Here is a 16,836-nt window from a genome sequence, read left to right on the forward strand (position 1 = left end):
GCAGCATTTGACGACACATTTAATACTTTTGGCACCAACTAACACTTGTGTGGTGGTGCAGAGCTGGAGCCTCCTGTGGTGGGGTCCCCCCAGGGTCCCCAGGGTGGCTGGTGACCAGGTTTCTGTCTGCCTCAGCCCTACCTGCAGTGTGTGCTGTGGCTGTTCCTGCTGCTCTGCTTCGAGCTGAAGAACGGCGGGAGGATGGTGAGAGAAGATCCCTTCTTCAGGTGTGTCTCTGCGGTGGTTTGTGTCCCCAAGGCATTGTCCAGACAAACTGGTCTGGGAGGTGCTGCTGGGGGTGAAACTGGGGAAGGAGTAAAAGGATCTTCCTTTTTGTCCCATCAGAAATTGTCACCAAAGGGCAGAAATGGGGAGGGTTATTTCCTTTCCAGTTCCCTTTTTGTCCTGATTTCATTTTCAATTCCTGCAAAATCAGGAATTCTAGAAGGATGTTCCCAAGGGAATTGCCCTTCCCAGGGTGTGGCCAGGGGGGCTGTGCCACAAAGAGCTCAGCAGGGAGGTCACACAGTCCCTGAGCTCTGGGATGAGCTGCAGGGATCTGCTTGGGGCGCAAAACCTCAGCTGAGAGCTGAGCAGAGCCCTCGAGCTGCTTTTTCCCTCTTTTTCAGAAAATGCTCCACCAAAGCCAAGCCCTGGAAGTTCCCAGATGTCCCTCACGAGGAGAATGAGGATGAGGATGTGAAGGCAGAGAGGCTGAGGGTCAGGGAGATCCTGAGCAGCCCCAGGAGTGAGGAGGTGAAGCCTTACTCCTCAAAAAAAGCCTTACTCCCCCCAGAAAAAGCCTTACTGCCCCCCCAAAAGCCTTGCTCCCCCAAAAAAGCCTTACTCCCCCCCAAAAGAACCTTACTCCCCCCAGAAAAAGCCTTACTCCCTCCAAAAAGGCCTTACTCCCCCTAGATAAAGCTTTACTCACCCCAAAAAGCCTTACTCCCCCCAAAAAACCCCTTATTTCCCCCCAAAAAAGCCTTGCTCCCACCCAAAAAAGCCTTACTCCTCCCCAAAAAAACCCTTATTTCCCCCAGAAAACCCTTACTCCCCCAAAAAATACCCTTATTCCCCCCAAAAAAGCCTTGCTCCCCCCAAACCCCCACATCTGGAGGTTTGCTGGGCTCTGCAGCCACTTCCCTCTCCTGTGGCAGATGCCAGCCATCCTGGTGAGCAGCCTGCACAAAGAGTTTGATGAAAGGAAGGAATTCCTTCTGGGCAGGAAAATAAAGAAAGTGGCGACCAAACACGTTTCCCTCTGCGTGAAGAAAGGTTGGAGTTCAGCTGCTCGCTCTTGAGCTGTTTTTATTTGTAAAAAAAAAAACCAACCCAACCCTTTGGAACCATTGATGTGATCTTCATGGGCATTGTTTGTGTTATCCTTTCTTTTAGGAGAAATCCTGGGTTTGTTGGGCCCCAATGGAGCTGGGAAAAGCACATTAATTAATATGCTTGTTGGAGAGATTGAGCCAACCAGTGGGCAGGTATGTTCCATGCTACAGGTACCAAAAAAAACCAAAAATTAAAATAATCAACCCATGATTCAATTTTATTGCTACAATTTTCAAGCACTCCTGAGGGCATTTTGCTCCAACCATTGCCAAAAGAGTTTGGAAATGTGTAAAATTCTGGGTTTTTTCCTGCCAGGTGCTGCTGGGGGATGATTCCCTGGGGCTGAGCAGTGAGGATGGCTCGGTGAGATCCCTGGGGTACTGTCCCCAAACCAACCCTCTGTGGCCAGACATCACACTGCAGGAGCACTTCGAGATTTATGGTGCCATCAAAGGCATGAGCCAGGCTGATGTTAAAGAGGTCGTCAAGCGGTGAGTGCTTCAGCCCAGAAACCTTGGTTAACCTTGAAGTTTTGAGCTTTTTTTTTATCTTTACACTTATTGTTGGAGGGGTTTTAGCTTTTTTTTTCTTTCTTTCTTTCTTTTTTTTTTTTTTTTTTTTTTTTTTTTAATTTTTTTTGGTGGGTTTTTTTTCCCCTTCTCGCCTCTCCTAATGCAATTTTTTTGTTCCCATTGAAGTTTGGGTTTAAGCTCAATTAAAATCCCATAATTGTGAATTTGTAGGTGAGGAAGATGAAGGTTCATCCAGGCAAAATTCAATTGGGATTTTTAATTTCCATACAAGTATTTTTAAAGGCTTTTTTTTTTTAAGGTTTTGAAGCATTAAAAATGACCTTTGCAGAAGCTGCAGTCCTGGCCTTGGAGCTGTTCCCATGTTGTCACCAAGGCTCCTCCAGGACAGGTGGTTCCTAATGCAAATTTATTTTCATTTAAGTTTGGGTTTAAGCTCAATTAAAATCCCATAATTGTGAATTTCTAGGTGAGGAAGATAAAGCTTCATCCAGACAAAGTTCAACTGGGATTTTTAATTTCCATACATGTATTTTTAAAGGGGTTTTTTTAAGGTTTTGAAAGATTAACAATGACCTTTGCAGAAGCTGCAGTCCTGGCCTTGGAGCTGTTCCTGTGTTGTCACCAAGGCTCCTCCAGGCTGGGTGGTTCCTAATGCAAATTCTTTTTTTTTTTTTTTCATTTAAGTTTGGGTTTAAGCTCAGTTAAAATTCTGTGATGGTGAATTTGTAGGTGAAGAGATGAAGGTTCATCCTCACGAAATTCAGTTGCGATTTTTAATTTTTATACATGTTTTTGTTTTTTGGTTTGTTTTTTTTTTTTTTTTTAAGTTCTTTTTTTAAGGTTTTGAAGCATTAACCTTTGCAGAAGCTGCAGTCCTGGCCTTGGAGCTGTTTCTGTGTTGTCACCAAGGCTCCTTCCTCCAGGATGAGTGGCTTTGTATGGGGAGCTCCAATTCTCCTTTTTGCTCTGCTTTATTTTTTGTCCTTGCCACATGAATATTTGTAACAGAACTCCTGGAAAGGAGCTGGTTTGCATTCTCTGCTGAGGGAAAACCCAACCTTTCCCTGCTCCTTCCCTCCCCAGCATCTCCAGCGTGCTGGATTTAAAGGACCACCTGCAGAAGACGACGAAGAAGTTGGGAATGGGGCTGAAACGGAAGGTATGGGGGGCTCTGGGGTCACTCTGGGGGTCCCCAGGAGCCTGCCCTGGGCTCAGCCTGCCCCCTCTGCCTTCCCCCAGCTCTGCTTTGCCCTCAGCATGTTGGGAAACCCACGGGTGACGCTGCTGGATGAGCCCTCCACGGGGATGGACCCCAAAGCCAAGCAGCACATGTGGTGAGTGCCCTGGGGGCTGGGTTATCCCTGCTGCCACCAGGGACAGCCACAGGCAGCGTGTTCCCTCTAAACTGGGTTGGAAAGGGGCCCTGGAGATCATCCAGTTCTACCCCCCTGCTGTGGGCAGGGGTATTTTCCACTAAAGCAGATTGATTTTTGCTGATTATCCCACCCAGCCCTGCCCTCTGGCAGTGGGAAACCATTCCCTGTGTGCTGCCCCTCCAGCCCTTGTCCTCAGACCCTCTCCAGCTCTCCTGGAACCCCCTTAGGCCCTGGAAGGGGCTCTGAGCTTCTCTTTGGATTAACACTCAGCCTGTATCCAGAAGTGTTCCAGCCCTTGGAGCATCTCTGGACCCGTTCCAGCAGCTCGTCCTGTGCTGGAGCCCCAGAGCAGGACCCAGGACTGCAGGTGGGCTCTCACAAGAAGGGGAGGCTCAGCCCAACCTGCCTGCCAGGTGCAGTGCAGCTGTGTCCTCTCCCAGAGCGATTTGAGGAGTTAAAGGCCTGAAAGTTGAAAGAAATCTTTTAAAACAATATAAGGGATACAGATTGGAGCTGCCTTTAGGAGATTCAGGTGTTAATTGTTGCTGTGGGAGTAGCACTGATCCCTGAATAAGGGCCTATCACAGCCCTCCTTTCCTACCGAGGCAGGATTTGCTGTTCCTGCCAAAGGCTTTTGTTCAGGGCTGGTTTGGGGTGTGTTTTGCAGGCGAGCCATCCGAGCAGCCTTTAAGAACAAGGAGAGAGCAGCAATCCTGACCACGCACTACATGGAGGAGGCAGATGCTGTGTGTGACCGTGTGGCCATCCTGGTGGCAGGGCAGCTCAGGTACCCCCAGACCCCCCCTGGGCCAGGGGGCACCTGGCATGTATTGCTCTGAAAATACAGATAAATTTGGTGCCTTAAATTTGGAGCTAAGTCAATCCTTTACCAGCCCAAAGGATCTGTTTGAGGTCAGGCTGCTCTTGAGTATAACTCTGTGTTTTCTGGCTGTCATTTGTAGGTGTATAGGTACTGTCCAGCACCTGAAGAGCAAGTTTGGCAGAGGATACTTCTTGGAGATGAAATTAAGGGAAACAGCAGATGTGCAGCAGGTGGAGTATCTGCAGAGCCAGATTCTGCACATCTTCCCCAACGCCAACCGCCAGGACAGGTGAGATGTGACAGAACAATACTGGTGTTGTTTAACCCCTCTGATCTCACAAACAGCTCCTTGGCACTGGGGAAGGAATGCAAATATTTACACACAGCTTGAAAAAAACACAAAGAATGAAAAAAAAAAAAAAAAAAAAGGAAGGGCTCAGGAAGGCAGCAGAGGCCAGGCTGCCGGGAGCCCACGCAGATGTTCGGCACAGAGGAAGCAAAAGTGGATTTCTGCATAGCTGTTGCCTGACAGCTTCCTGCTGGGTCAGGGCCCCCGGGAAAGGGCTGAAATCCCAGTCTCTGACTCACTGCCCTTACCTGGAAATGCCTGAGCTCTCTGGGGCTCCCAGCTCCAGGGTGGGCTGGCTGCAGCTCCAGCAGCAGCTCCGGGTTTGTGCCGGAGGGACGCGAGGGTTTGGCTTGGTGACTGCAGAGACTCCACCACGGGCACTGCAGGCCTCCAGAGCAGAGTGATCCTCGACTGGGATCCTTCCTCAAACGTGGGAGATGGGAAGGAGGGAGAGAGGGCAGCTCCCTGTGCAGCAGCAGATGTGCAGGGCACAGCCAGGGCTGCGGGAACGGCTGCGTGAGGAAAACTTCCAGGACGTGCTGGGACCTCCCAGCTCAGCTGAAATCCAAAACCTCAGGGCTCTGGGAGTTCCAGGAAGCAAATCTGCCATGAGTAAGCAGAACAGAAGTGATTGAATGTGAGTGGAAGAGCATGAACCTCCTGCAGTCTCGGGGGGTCTGGGCTGATGCACCTGGAGCTGCGTCATTGCCCTCCTCCTGTGTGATCCTGACAGTCAAAATGCCTGCAGGAACCTTCAGAGAAGGAGCTCAGATCCATTCCATGGGGTGTTAATGGTTTTACTTGGAGTGATTTTGCTCGAAGGCAATTTTGCTTTGCTTCTTTGTTCCAGTTTTGCTTCCATCCTGGCGTATAAAATTCCTAAAGAGGATGTACAGTCGCTTTCCCATTCTTTTTCCAAGCTGGAGGAAGGTAATGAGGCACTCGCCATACATCACACACCCAAATCCTTTTGTCTCCCATAACTGCCACTTCTGCCCCGTCATGTCACTCCTCCATTTTTGTTCCAAATCTATTTAATTTCATTTTCTTTGATTGATGTTGTCCCCAACTCTGTTTCTTGTGAAATCCAAAGTAAAAGTGTGCCTAAATCTGCCCTTAATTGATTCTTTCTGCAGTAAAACACGCCTTCAACATCGAGGACTACAGCTTTTCTCAAGCAACACTGGAACAGGTGTGTTCAGTTCTGCTTTTTGAGTGCAAACCCTGCCAGGTGAAGGTGTCAGAGGGCAGGGCTGGGTGGGATCTTGGGAAGGAATTCCTCCCTGTGAGGGTGGGGTGGGGCTGGGATGGAATTCCCAGAGAAGCTGTGGCTGTCACATGCCTTGATGTGTCCCAGGCCAGGCTGGATGGGGCTTGGAGCACTCTGGGATAATGAGAGGTGTCCCTGCCCATGACAGGGATGGGATTTATTCTCCCTTCCAACCCAGAGCATTCCATGATTCCATGATGATGATGAGCCCTGTGCAGGCAGCTCATCCCCAAAGCTCTGCTCTCAGGGCCCTGGGGCTGCTTTGCTGGTGCCTGTTGGGGCACTTTTGGGAAACGAAATTCCCTTTTTGCAAAGTGAATCACATCTGCCAGCTCTCCAGCTCCTCTGTATTCCTGTTTTCCCCCCTAAAAATAAGATGCCAACTGCAGTGACTGGAAGAAAGCAAATGTGTGGTATTAGTGGAAAAGCTGCTCTGATTCATTCCAAGAACAGGCTTTTGCTGTTGGTAGCTGGAAGGAGGGTGAAGCTGAGACTTGTAATTGCTTATTGGGGATTAATTACTGCTGACAATTAATATCCTTCAGTGTTGCACTTCCTTTTCATTGGGTTCTCAAAGAGAAGAGGTGGGAGGGTAGGAGTAAGGAGAAAAACCTCAAAATAATAAAAATGTCTTACTCAGGAGAAAAACCTCAAAACACTAAAAATGTCTTACTCAGAGATGAAGCAATACTTTGAATACTCATCAGGATTTTAGCATGAGTTGTATTTTATCCCCTACCATACACCAGCTACCAAAAAACTATAAAGAGACAGCATTGAAAGAAATTCAGTAAAAGAAGTGAAAAAGACTGTTAAAAGATGGAATAGAAGAAGTGGACATTTTTAACCAGACTTCTCTGGGTGTAAATTATAGAGAAATGCACTGTTTTTGTTAAATCATAATACTACTTAAAAGAATACGAGTTCTAGCCAAAGAGTTATGTGTATTTATACATAAAATTTAAGGAAGAGTTTTGAATAGAAAATCTTTCAAAAAAATTTCAACACAAAACCACATGGGCTCACCCTCCCTGGCTGAGCTGATTTAGCCTGAGGTGTGTTCCTTGTAGGAAGCTCTTACATGGACCATGGGGGTCTTTTCCATCTTTTCCATCTTTTCCATCTTTTGCAGGTGTTTGTGGAGCTCGCTAAGGAGCAGGAGGAGGAGGACAGCAGCTTTGGCACCCTGAACAGCAGCCTGTGGTGGGAGAGGACACAGGAGGACAGAGTCATTTTCTGAGCTCCTGTCAATGCCACCTCCCATCCTCCCTCTGCCCCTGGAGCTGGGGTGGGCAAGGACAGCTGGCTTTGGAAGCCCTGAGCACGTCCCACCACCTTGGCCTTGGGAATAATGCTCAGGAGGCGTGAGCATCCCCCTGCTCCTCTGGCTGACCCCCAATCCCTGCTCCCTGTTTGTGTTGGGCATCTCCCCGTGTTGGTGGCCGGTGCAGGAGCTCCCAGCTGCCTTCCCTGGGCTCTGCTGGGCTGGAGGTTGGGCTGTCCTGCAGGAAAACCCTGTGTCTGAGCAGAGCCAGTGGCTGCTGGAGCGTCTGCCCCTGGGTGGGCTCTGCTGCCCCTCCTGCACACCCAGCCCTGCTCCTGCCCCAGCTGAGCCCCCCCTGCTTCTGCCTGCCTGGGACAGAGGGGGAAACCACTGCACAGCCCCTGTCCTGCTGCAGGGAGGGTCCTGAGCTGTACCCCCAGCTCGGCTTGGCGTCCCACCAGCCTGGGAAGGGTCATTTGGAGATGAAATGTGGCACTTGGTGGCACTGCCAGTGCCCTCCCCTGCAGGCTGGCAGCTCTGTGGGTGCCCGTGGGGTGTGTCCTGTCTGCTGGGGGGCACAGAGTGGATCTGCTCCTTCCCCTGCCCGGTGAGAAGGGGTTTGCAGAGACGTGGCTCTGCCTGGTCTCAGTCCAGAGCAGTCTGGTTCTTTCCCTGGGCTGTGACAAGGTGTGTCACCCCTGACACGGTGTGTCCTGCCAGCTGCTCTCTCACACACACACACAGTGCTTTTGGAGATGGTTGCATTTTTTTCCTTGCCAGTGTTGCATTTTTCATGAGCTCCAGTGTTTCCCAGTCCCTCGTTGTTGTGGTTGCAGTCACACAGGGCCCAGCCTGGCCACTTGTCACCTCCCCTTTGTAAAACCCCAAATGAGAACTGTCCCAGTTCACAGCCTCATCCATAAGAAAGGTGCCTTTGGTTTGCATAGGAGCACTAAGAAGAGTAGAATATGTGGTCCTTTAGCCTGAGATGTGACAAATGTATGTTGAAAAATATATTATTTTTTTGGTGTTTTTCTACACAAAAGCTATCATCACATTTTTAGTTTTATAAGGAGAAATTAAAGATTGCTCCCAGTTCATTTTGCTCTGCAATGGACAATACAGAGATGTGTTTATTGAGATGTTGGCTTCATAAGTCATATCATTTATGTATCTTCACTTTAAATATAGAAAAGACCTTGTTTTTCTTGAGAAAACTTTAAAAAAAATGGGTAAAGTTGGAGTTGTGTGTTCAACTGTTTGTAATTGTCAGGCAATAATGTGTGTGATGTGTCTGATAATGGTTTATCAACGTGTTCAGCCACAATTTATTTGCATTTGTTTCTTATAGAGGGAGAAGTGAACTCCTCGTGCAGAATTTCGCTTCCTCTTTTGTACCCACAGATTGCAGAGAAATGCACAGCTTTGTGTCTCTGGTTAAAATTGGAACCCAAACCCTACAGAAAGCCTTGGACACCCCTTTTGCTTCCCCAGGGGACCCCAGCCCTGGAAATGAGGAATTAAAAGGACAGGATTCAAACCAACTGCAGCTCCAGCAGCACCTGACAGGGGTGAAACTTCTCTGTCAGAAAAGAAAAAAAAACCCAAATTCTTGTGTTTTATTTATTTAGCCCCAGCCTCACTGCTGAGCTTTGGGAGCTCTGAGCTTTGGCCTTTATTTGGAGCAATTTGGGACTCAGAATTCTCTTGGCACTTTTCCCCTGCAGGTGTGTGTAAGTCGAGTGCATTTTTTCCCAAATCCCACAGTTTTTCAGTCTCTTTTTTTGCCAACGGTGTTTCAGCCAAGTGTCACCTGCCCATCAATCCAGCACATTCTTGTCACGTGGATTTAGGGGATTACTGTGACCTGTGAGCAGCCTTGGTGTCAGCCTTGAATTTATTCTTTCACTTGGGGTTAATAGTCTGTACAATAGTTCTGTGCTGTCTGTTTTGGATATTTCCATATTTGCTCACATTTCAGGTGTGAAATATTTGGATTAGGAGCTGGATTAGCTCAGTTTGATGCTGTTGTTTGTCTTGGAGGAGCCCAGTGGAGGGTGGCACTGGGTTTTTGTGCAGCTACAGAAAGGACAAAGAATTTGGCTCCTTAAGTTAATTCCCTGTTTGGGTGGGATCTTTTTGGCCTGGTGACATCGTGTGTTCAAGTGCAGTAAAATTCCACCCCAAAACATCGATATCCTCGTATCAGAAGTGTTTCAAAGTGTCTTGAGATTCAGAATATCCTGAGGCATCTGTAACTGCCAGAACAAGGAAAACCCCAGGCAAAATTAAACCAGGGTGAAATTCCAGCCCAAAACATCACTGTCCTGGTACCAAAAGTGTTTCAAAGTGTCCTGAGATGTCTGTACCTGCCAGAACAAGGAAAATAGCAGGCAAAATGAGACCAGGGAATGCCCTGGGAACAGCAGAGCTTTTTTTTTTTCCTGGGATTTGAAGTCCCTTTGTTCAGCTATTGCCAGTGACCTTCCAAATCCCATCCATCCAACACACACCCAGCCCGTGCTCTCAGAGATAAACTGGATTTGGGGGGATTTGGGGTAAATCCCCCCCAGTTTGGGTCAGCATTGCCAGGTGAGGTGGTTGGGGCTGCCTTGCAGAGGGTTGTTGTGAGCACCTGAGGTCTCCAAAGCCTTCACTTCGTCGTTACAAGGTTGTGGGTTTTTTTCTATGGAGAGTTTAAAAGTGTCTGGTTTTGTTGATACCTTCTCAAGGAAAAAAAAAAGTCCTCGTTTTAAGAGCATCTCTGCCTAGCAGGTGAGATTTATTGGGTGAGGTTTATTGCACAGCCAACATGCAGAGCTCTGGCAGCAGGAGCAGGAAGGGTCAGGGTGACACCTTGGTGACATTCCTCTTGCTGTCCAACCACGTGCAGTTCATTTCACACACTTGGCCTTTCTCTCACCACTTGGCTGTGCTGGTAAAGGTGAGGATTTTTCCCTTCCCAGCAGGAAGTACTTCGGAAATAAAGGTGGTTTGGGTTGTTAAAACTCTTGGCTCTCAGGGTGTTTTTGCTGTGCTGGAAATGGGGATGGTTTTCAAAGCCTGGGCTGATCTTTGGGGTGCAGAAGAGTTTCAGGTGGTTGGGTTCAGGCAGAGCATGGGGTGCTCTTGGCATGGCCAGGGCTCTCAGGCTGCAGGATTGATGTATTTTAAGCTGCATTTGGGGGAATTTTGCAGTGTTGCAGCACTGGCACGGTCACATTTTGCAGGTGGGTTCATTCAGCCCCAGCTTGGGGCAAGCAGTGACCCCAGGGCAGCTGTGTGCTCCTGGCATGGCACATTGTCCATCTGCAGGGGTGGGTCACCTCCAGCCACTGGAAAACCAACAAAAAACAAAACAAAACTCGTTTTTGTGCTTGGAGCTGTGCCCAAGGGGAGTGGGCTGGGTGGGTGCTGCCTCTGGGGTGAGGGGCAGTGAAATTGGGGAGGTTTGGCTGAAGGTGGGGCGTGAAATGTAGGGCACTGTCTGCTCCTGGCACGTCCTGTGGGACTGCCACGTGCCTGCACAGACCCTGCTGAGGAAGAGGAGGAGGTGGTCACCTCCAGCCTCATGGGTGCAGCAAAATAAAAGGGGTTTGTGCTCCCTGAGCCCCTCAGTGGAGAAGAAAATAACCCCAAAGAGGTTTAGTCTCATGTTGGGGACAGTTCCCAGCACTTCATACTGGTTTGTTTGTGATGGTGTGGAAGGGCAGCATGCCATGATTTTTTTTTTTTTAAGCTTTAAAATTAATTCATTCCCTTATAATGCTTCTTTTAAGAGATGTCCAGAAAGTCCCTGATTTAACATGCTGAATTTCTCTTTGATAAGGAGCTCTTGCTGTTCCTTTTCCCTTTTTCCCTTTGCTTGGCATGTCCCTTGGAAGGGTCTGCCTCCCTTCCCAGCCCCTCTCCTCCTCCTGGCACATCCAAAGTCTGCTCCTGAGTCCCCTTCTCAGAAATCCCGTGGAGCATCTGCTTTGGGGATTTAATTACTGATATTTTGAGATGCTCTGTGCTCTCCTGCTGAAGCCCTGAAGCTTTGGGGTCCCACTTCAGCAGCAGGGCCAGGAGCAGGATGAGAAACCCCAAGGAGAGCTTGGAGCAGGTGTCATTTTTCTGTGAAAAAGCTTTTTCTGTAGATCCTGTGCAGTCATGGCAGGGCTGGGTCCCTCTGAGGCACAGGGTTTGGTCAGAAAAATGCTATTTTTTGGTGAAGGGCACCTCAGATGGGCATTTTACAGCCACGAGGAACCTTCCTCTGTTGCCCAACTGCGAAGTGATGCCAGAAAACGCTTCTGCCCCTCTCCTAAATGAGCTCATGCCTTGAAAAATGAGTAAATCAGCAGCTGCAGCAAGAGCCCGTGCCTTTTGTTAAGCAACAACCAGCCAGCACTTGTGGTTTGAGGCAGCTCTGCAAGTCAGATGCACGATCCTCAAGCTGGGGAAGTTCCGGGACAGTCAAATTCATTTAACTCGAATTATCCCGTGGCCGTGCACTTTTCCAGCCCCTTTGGATTCCCTGGCTGGTCTGAGTTCCTCACCTCCCTCTTTGGAGTGCAGATGCATTGGAAAGATGTTTTGTTTTCAAACACCCAACGTGCTCCATCCCGCTTCCAGCTGTGCGGCAGCTGCTGGAAAAGCGATTAAAAGGAGTGGAAATTGGGAAAGAAAAAAAACAAAACACTCAAAACAACGGGGAAAGGAGAATGAAGAGCTAAAACCCCAAACTGGGGAAAAAAAAAAAAAAAAAAAAAAAAAAAACAAAAAACAAAAAACCACTCAAAACAGCGGAGAAAGGAGAAATAAGATCTAAAACTTCATTTGTGCTGGGATGCAGGATTTGTCCCAGCAGAGGAAGGAGCCTTTGCTGAGTCAGGCTCTGGGCACGATGGGGACAAAGCAGCAGAGTTTTTCCTCTGGGGAAGCTGGGGCAGGGACAAAGTGGCTTTGCCACCTCTCAGGAGTGAAGGTTCACCCCATCCCAGGCCACCCCAACTCTTCTGCGTGCCCGGGAACATCTGCAAAGGGCTGACTTCAGTCCTCCGAAGCGTGGTGTAAACATCCCCAGGCTCGGGGCCAGGGTTGTAGGTGCTGTTCCAAAGTTGGGTCATCTCTCCACGAGTTTTTGGGAGGGTTTGCCCGGGTGACGTCAGGGCTGCAGAGGGGCATGGCCACCGAGCTGAGCCTCCCTGGGGCTGAAAAGGGACCAGCAGCTGGACACCTCAGAGCCTGAGGAGCCCCTGTCCCCATGGAAAACACACCATCAGGTAAGGGCTCGCGTCTCTCTCTCTCTCTTTTTTCCCTGGGAAAATTAATTTAGAAGTAGAGGTGGAAAAATAATTCTCCCTCATGCAGGGTTTGCGTTTTCGTGAGAGGATGAGTAGTTTTTCCTAATGAATGCTTTGTGATGCTGAAGGGTTAAAAGTTGCACCTTCCAGCTCTATTTTTGGATGGGCTGTAAGTTCACAACAAAGAGCAGAATTTGTTTGCAACGAATTTTGCTCCTTTTAAAGGGAAAGGAGTGAAAATATTCAGCTTTTCTGGGTGTGTGTGGATTTTGGTTCTCCCCATGGGTGCAGGTGAAGAGCTGCAGGTTGAGCAGTGGGTGATGATCCTTCCCTTTGCTCTCCTCCTCCTGCCTTAGTGTCACTAAAGGCATCTAAAAATGCAAAAAAAACCCCAAATTTCACTGCTGTGTATGAGCTGAAGTGTTGAGCTTTGATTAAGGGCAGGCTCAGGGTTGTTATTCTCAAGTTGACAGCAGGAGAAAACGACCTGTTCCAGCTTGTGTTGGAGTGGAGTCAGTGCAAATCTCTCTCGGGTTTATCAGATGGAAACACAAAAATCTGCAAGAACTCCTCCCTGCAAAACTGGAGGGGATGGAAAGAGCCCCTCTGTGCTCTCCACGTGCAGGGATTCATCCTTGGCTCTGGCAAAGCCACTGGATCCTCTGGGAAGTGGGAGATGCAGGATGGATTCCTCCCTTTGAACCCAGCGTTGCCAAAGCTCCTGAGGAGCAGCTGGATTTTAGGAACTGAAATCATAAACTCCAGGAATATTTTGGGTTGGAGGGGACCTTTCAAAGTCACCCAGACCAACCAACACCCCTCTGCAATGAGCAGGACATCTTCAAACAGACCTCAGCGCATTCAATCTGCAGAGGAAAAGAGTCTGAGGAGGTGCCAAAGAGGAATTCCCCGAGATAGTAAATAAAGGGATTTTATGGGATGTGCCTTCCTGGGATGACTTTTGGTAGAGCAGGATCCAGGAAAAGTTATTGCAACACCTTGGCAGGGAGTTCCTGAGGAGCAGGAAGTTGGGATGCACTTAATGAGCCCCAGCAGACATCCAGCTTTACAAGTGATGCTCTTAACTGGATTAAAGTTTCCCAGACATCATTGCCTCCATTTTCTGATGTGTTTATTTTGCCTCCTGCAGCTGAAGTTTTGAGCCTCAGCCCTTGCAGAGGATTCACTCTTGGCTATGTTTTTTTTTACTTTTTCGATAATTATCTAATAGATTAATTCGATACCTGATGTAAAGTTAATAATAGCTAATATTTATTAGGTATCTGAAAGTTAAATTCCACAGCCTTTGTGGACAGCATCATTTGTTTGAATTCCTGGCTGCATTTTTGGCTCCCAGTGGTATTTGCTCATTGCTCCAACAAGCAAAAAGCAAATTAAAACTGGCAGAAACTTTGTTAAATTTTTTTCTGAAAAGTTTTAGATTTGCTCCATCATTTTTAAAGTTGTTTGTTGTGACTGCAGAGATTCCGTGCATCTTTGAAAGACCATCGTGTTTTCCTCCTTATCCAAATACCACCACCTTTTGTTTACTGCCCAAACATCCTGGGCTGAGCTGCTGCTTTCAGTTCATGACTGAAACCCAGATCTGGGCAAAAAAAAACACCAAAAAAAACAAAAAAAAGTGACATTTCCCAGAAATCTCTTCCTATTTACCTTTAACCTTCAGAGCAGTCAGTGGGAGGAAGCTTGGGCAGGGAAAGCAGAACACCAGGAGATAAAATAAGGTGAGATAAGCCCTGTGATAACACAGAAGGTGAACTGGGATCCTGCATCCCTTGCCCCTGCAGCACACAAATATTTAATTCTTCCAAAAACACAAGCAGTGGAGGGACCAGAGCAGTGGAAGCCTTTATTAACTCCAGCTGCCCGACCCGTGAAATCAGGAAGAGCTGTCCAAGGGGAATGGAGAGCTCTGCCTTTGAGGTCGCCTTGATTTTTTGGGTTTCAGCCATTTGAAAGGATTAAACCACAAAAACTTCTTGGGAGGTTCCTTTGCCCTGCTCCTCTGGGAAGGGGCTGAAACTCACTGCTCTGAACTTGCTCCTTGCAGCTTGACCACGGGATTAAATCTGGAGCTGAAATAAATATCCCAAAGAAATGCTCCCTGCTCAGTATGTATTAGGATATTAAGCAGCACATGGGTGTTGTAATCCTGCCCTGCTCTAACTGCACTCATGTTCCTTAATATTTGGGCGAAAACAGAACAAACTGGCCTCTTACCAGCCTGGTGAAGCAGGCAGGCAGCGGCAGCCTCTATTTTAGGTTATTTTTAGCATCTCCCCAGTGTTTGTAACGTGATTCAGGGTCTGGTTCAGACCCCAGAGCACGTGAGCAGGGGTTTGCCAACAAACCACGTGCCTGAGGCCAGGCACAAATTCACTTCCTGCAGCGGAACGTGGAAAGTGAGCGGTTCCACAAAGCCTCCTTGGGATGAGGAAGGATGAAAGTGCATGAGGAAGGATCAGTCTGGGGGAGGAAGGATGAAAGTGGATGAGGAAGGATGGGTCTGGGTGAGGAAGGATGGGTCTGGGTGAGGAAGGATGAATTTGGAAGAGGAAAGATGAATTTGGAAGAGGAAAGATGAATCTGGATGAGGAAGGATCAGTCTGGGTGAGGAAGGATGAACCTGGATGGAGAAGGATGAACCTGGGAGAGGAAAGATGAATCTGGATGAGGAAGGATGAATCTGTACTTAGGGAAGAGGCGCTCAGAGTCCAGCCCAGCTCTCTGTTCTATTTCCTTTGAACAAGATCTTGTTCTATTTCCTTTGAACCTTAGTTGTCCAAAGTTAAGGAGACAAGTTCTCCCCCTTTGGCATGTTATTTGCTTCCTCTGAAGTGGTGTTTAACTCCCAGTGACCTGTTTTATTTTAAATCACATCATTTTCTTTCTCATCTTAGCTGGAAAAATGCAGCAGGTATCCAAGAAAGCCTCACTGATATTTCAGCAAACCTGCGCTCTCCTGTGGAAAAACATTCTTCTGGTGTGGAGGATGAAGTCAAAAAGCGTTCAGGCAAGTGTGAGTTCTTCCAAAGGGAAATCAGGAGTTCTGCTCCACAGTATCTGCACCTTTTATTGTTTTGGAGTGAGGGGATGTGAGAAGGCTCAGCTGGGGCTCCCTGGGAAATGTCAGCAGCTCCTTCTTCCTGCGACACGACAATTCTGCCTCGGGACAAAGCTGCTCCCTTTGTGCCTGTTGATCCTGCCCTGCCCAGAGGAACACAATGTCCAGTTCATGGCTCCAGTGTCCCGTTAGCCACAGAGCTCATTGCATCCAGCGCTAAAAAAACATGTTTTCCGTGTGAAACCTGGCTGGGATTGTAAATCCATCACCTGTGGAACAGCTCTTCCCTTGGGGGAAAGGGAAGGGAAGGAAAGGGAAGGAAAGGGAAGGGAAGGAAAGGGAAGGAAAGGGAAGGGAAGGAAAGGGAAGGACAGGTAAGGAAAGGAAAGGCCAGGACAGGAAAGGAAAGGAAAGGAAAGGAAAGGAAAGGAAAGGAAAGGAAAGGAAAGGAAAGGAAAGGAAAGGAAAGGAAAGGAAAGGAAAGGAAAGGAAAGGAAAGGAAAGGAAAGGAAAGGAAAGGAAAGGAAAGGAAAGGAAAGGAAAGGAAAGGAAAGGAAAGGAAAGGAAAGGAAAGGAAAGGAAAGGGGAAAGGAAAGGGAAAGGAAAGGGAAAGGAAAGGGAAAGGAAAGGGAAAGGAAAGGGAAAGGAGGGGAAAGGGAAAGGAAAGGAAAAGGAAAGGAAAGGGAAAGGGAAGGGAAAGGGAAGGGAAAGGGAAAGGAAAGGAGCTGGGTTACAAGACTCCTGCAGGAGCCTCCCCTGATGCCTTGGAGTGGGTGTCTAAAAGAGAGGCTAGAAAAGATTGAGAGAATAAAAGAATAAAAGTGGGTGTTTGTTAAGAGAATAAACGTGGGTGTTTATTAAAAGCCTTCAATAGGTGCACCTTGGGCAGTCAGGAGCCTCCAAGGGGCTACACCCAAGCTGGATGATGATCACACAATCATAAATTTGGTCCATTTATGTCCATCAGGGGTTAATCCTCCAATTACAGCTTCAGGTGATGAAGTAATTTACTCCAAGTTTGCCTTTTCTGCCCCAATTCCCTGTTGTTTCCATCTTTCGAGGCCTGGGACAGAGAGGTGAATCCTTGATTCTCAGGCCTGGAGAGGAACTTTTTGTCTGAAAAAAATGGGAGAGCAGCAGCTGACAGGCCATGGAGTTTCAGAGTTACACCCTGAAGCAGTACAGGGAAAATATAAAAAAATAATATATTATAGAAAATTGTATTATAATATAAAATAAATAATATCAAATATTAGAATATAAAAAATACTGCAGCTGAAAAATAATATAAAATATGATTATGATATCATAAATACACTACAGCTGAAAAAGAAATATAAAATATTACTGCAATGTTATAAAACTTCTGCAGCTGAAAAAAAATCATATCAAACACTATGACAATGTTATAAAAAATCAGTTGAAAAACATAAAAGCATCATCCCCACGCCAGCAACTCCCCAGGCTGCCCCTCACCTCTGCATTTCCTTCCTCCCTTCCCTGCAGGAAT

At 47.7% G+C, this 16,836-nt stretch overlaps 1 protein-coding gene across 1 annotated transcript in view; it reads left to right on the top strand.

The window, feature by feature from the left end:
• Positions 1-7,108, top strand: part of ABCA5 (ATP binding cassette subfamily A member 5) — a 32,274-nt gene extending 25,166 nt beyond the window's left edge. The window contains exons 27-38 of the mRNA XM_066332333.1: positions 136-227; positions 630-756; positions 1,161-1,278; positions 1,399-1,490; positions 1,654-1,829; positions 2,955-3,030; positions 3,111-3,205; positions 3,915-4,034; positions 4,210-4,359; positions 5,270-5,349; positions 5,556-5,611; positions 6,822-7,108. Of these exons, the coding sequence (XP_066188430.1) occupies positions 136-227; positions 630-756; positions 1,161-1,278; positions 1,399-1,490; positions 1,654-1,829; positions 2,955-3,030; positions 3,111-3,205; positions 3,915-4,034; positions 4,210-4,359; positions 5,270-5,349; positions 5,556-5,611; positions 6,822-6,929 (1,290 nt within the window). The 3' untranslated portion in view covers positions 6,930-7,108. The remainder of the gene's footprint in view (positions 1-135; positions 228-629; positions 757-1,160; positions 1,279-1,398; positions 1,491-1,653; positions 1,830-2,954; positions 3,031-3,110; positions 3,206-3,914; positions 4,035-4,209; positions 4,360-5,269; positions 5,350-5,555; positions 5,612-6,821) is intronic.
• Positions 7,109-16,836: the final 9,728 nt, after the last annotated feature.

Source organism: Sylvia atricapilla, chromosome 18 (assembly GCF_009819655.1).
Source record: "Sylvia atricapilla isolate bSylAtr1 chromosome 18, bSylAtr1.pri, whole genome shotgun sequence".
Lineage (NCBI taxonomy): Eukaryota > Metazoa > Chordata > Aves > Passeriformes > Sylviidae > Sylvia > Sylvia atricapilla.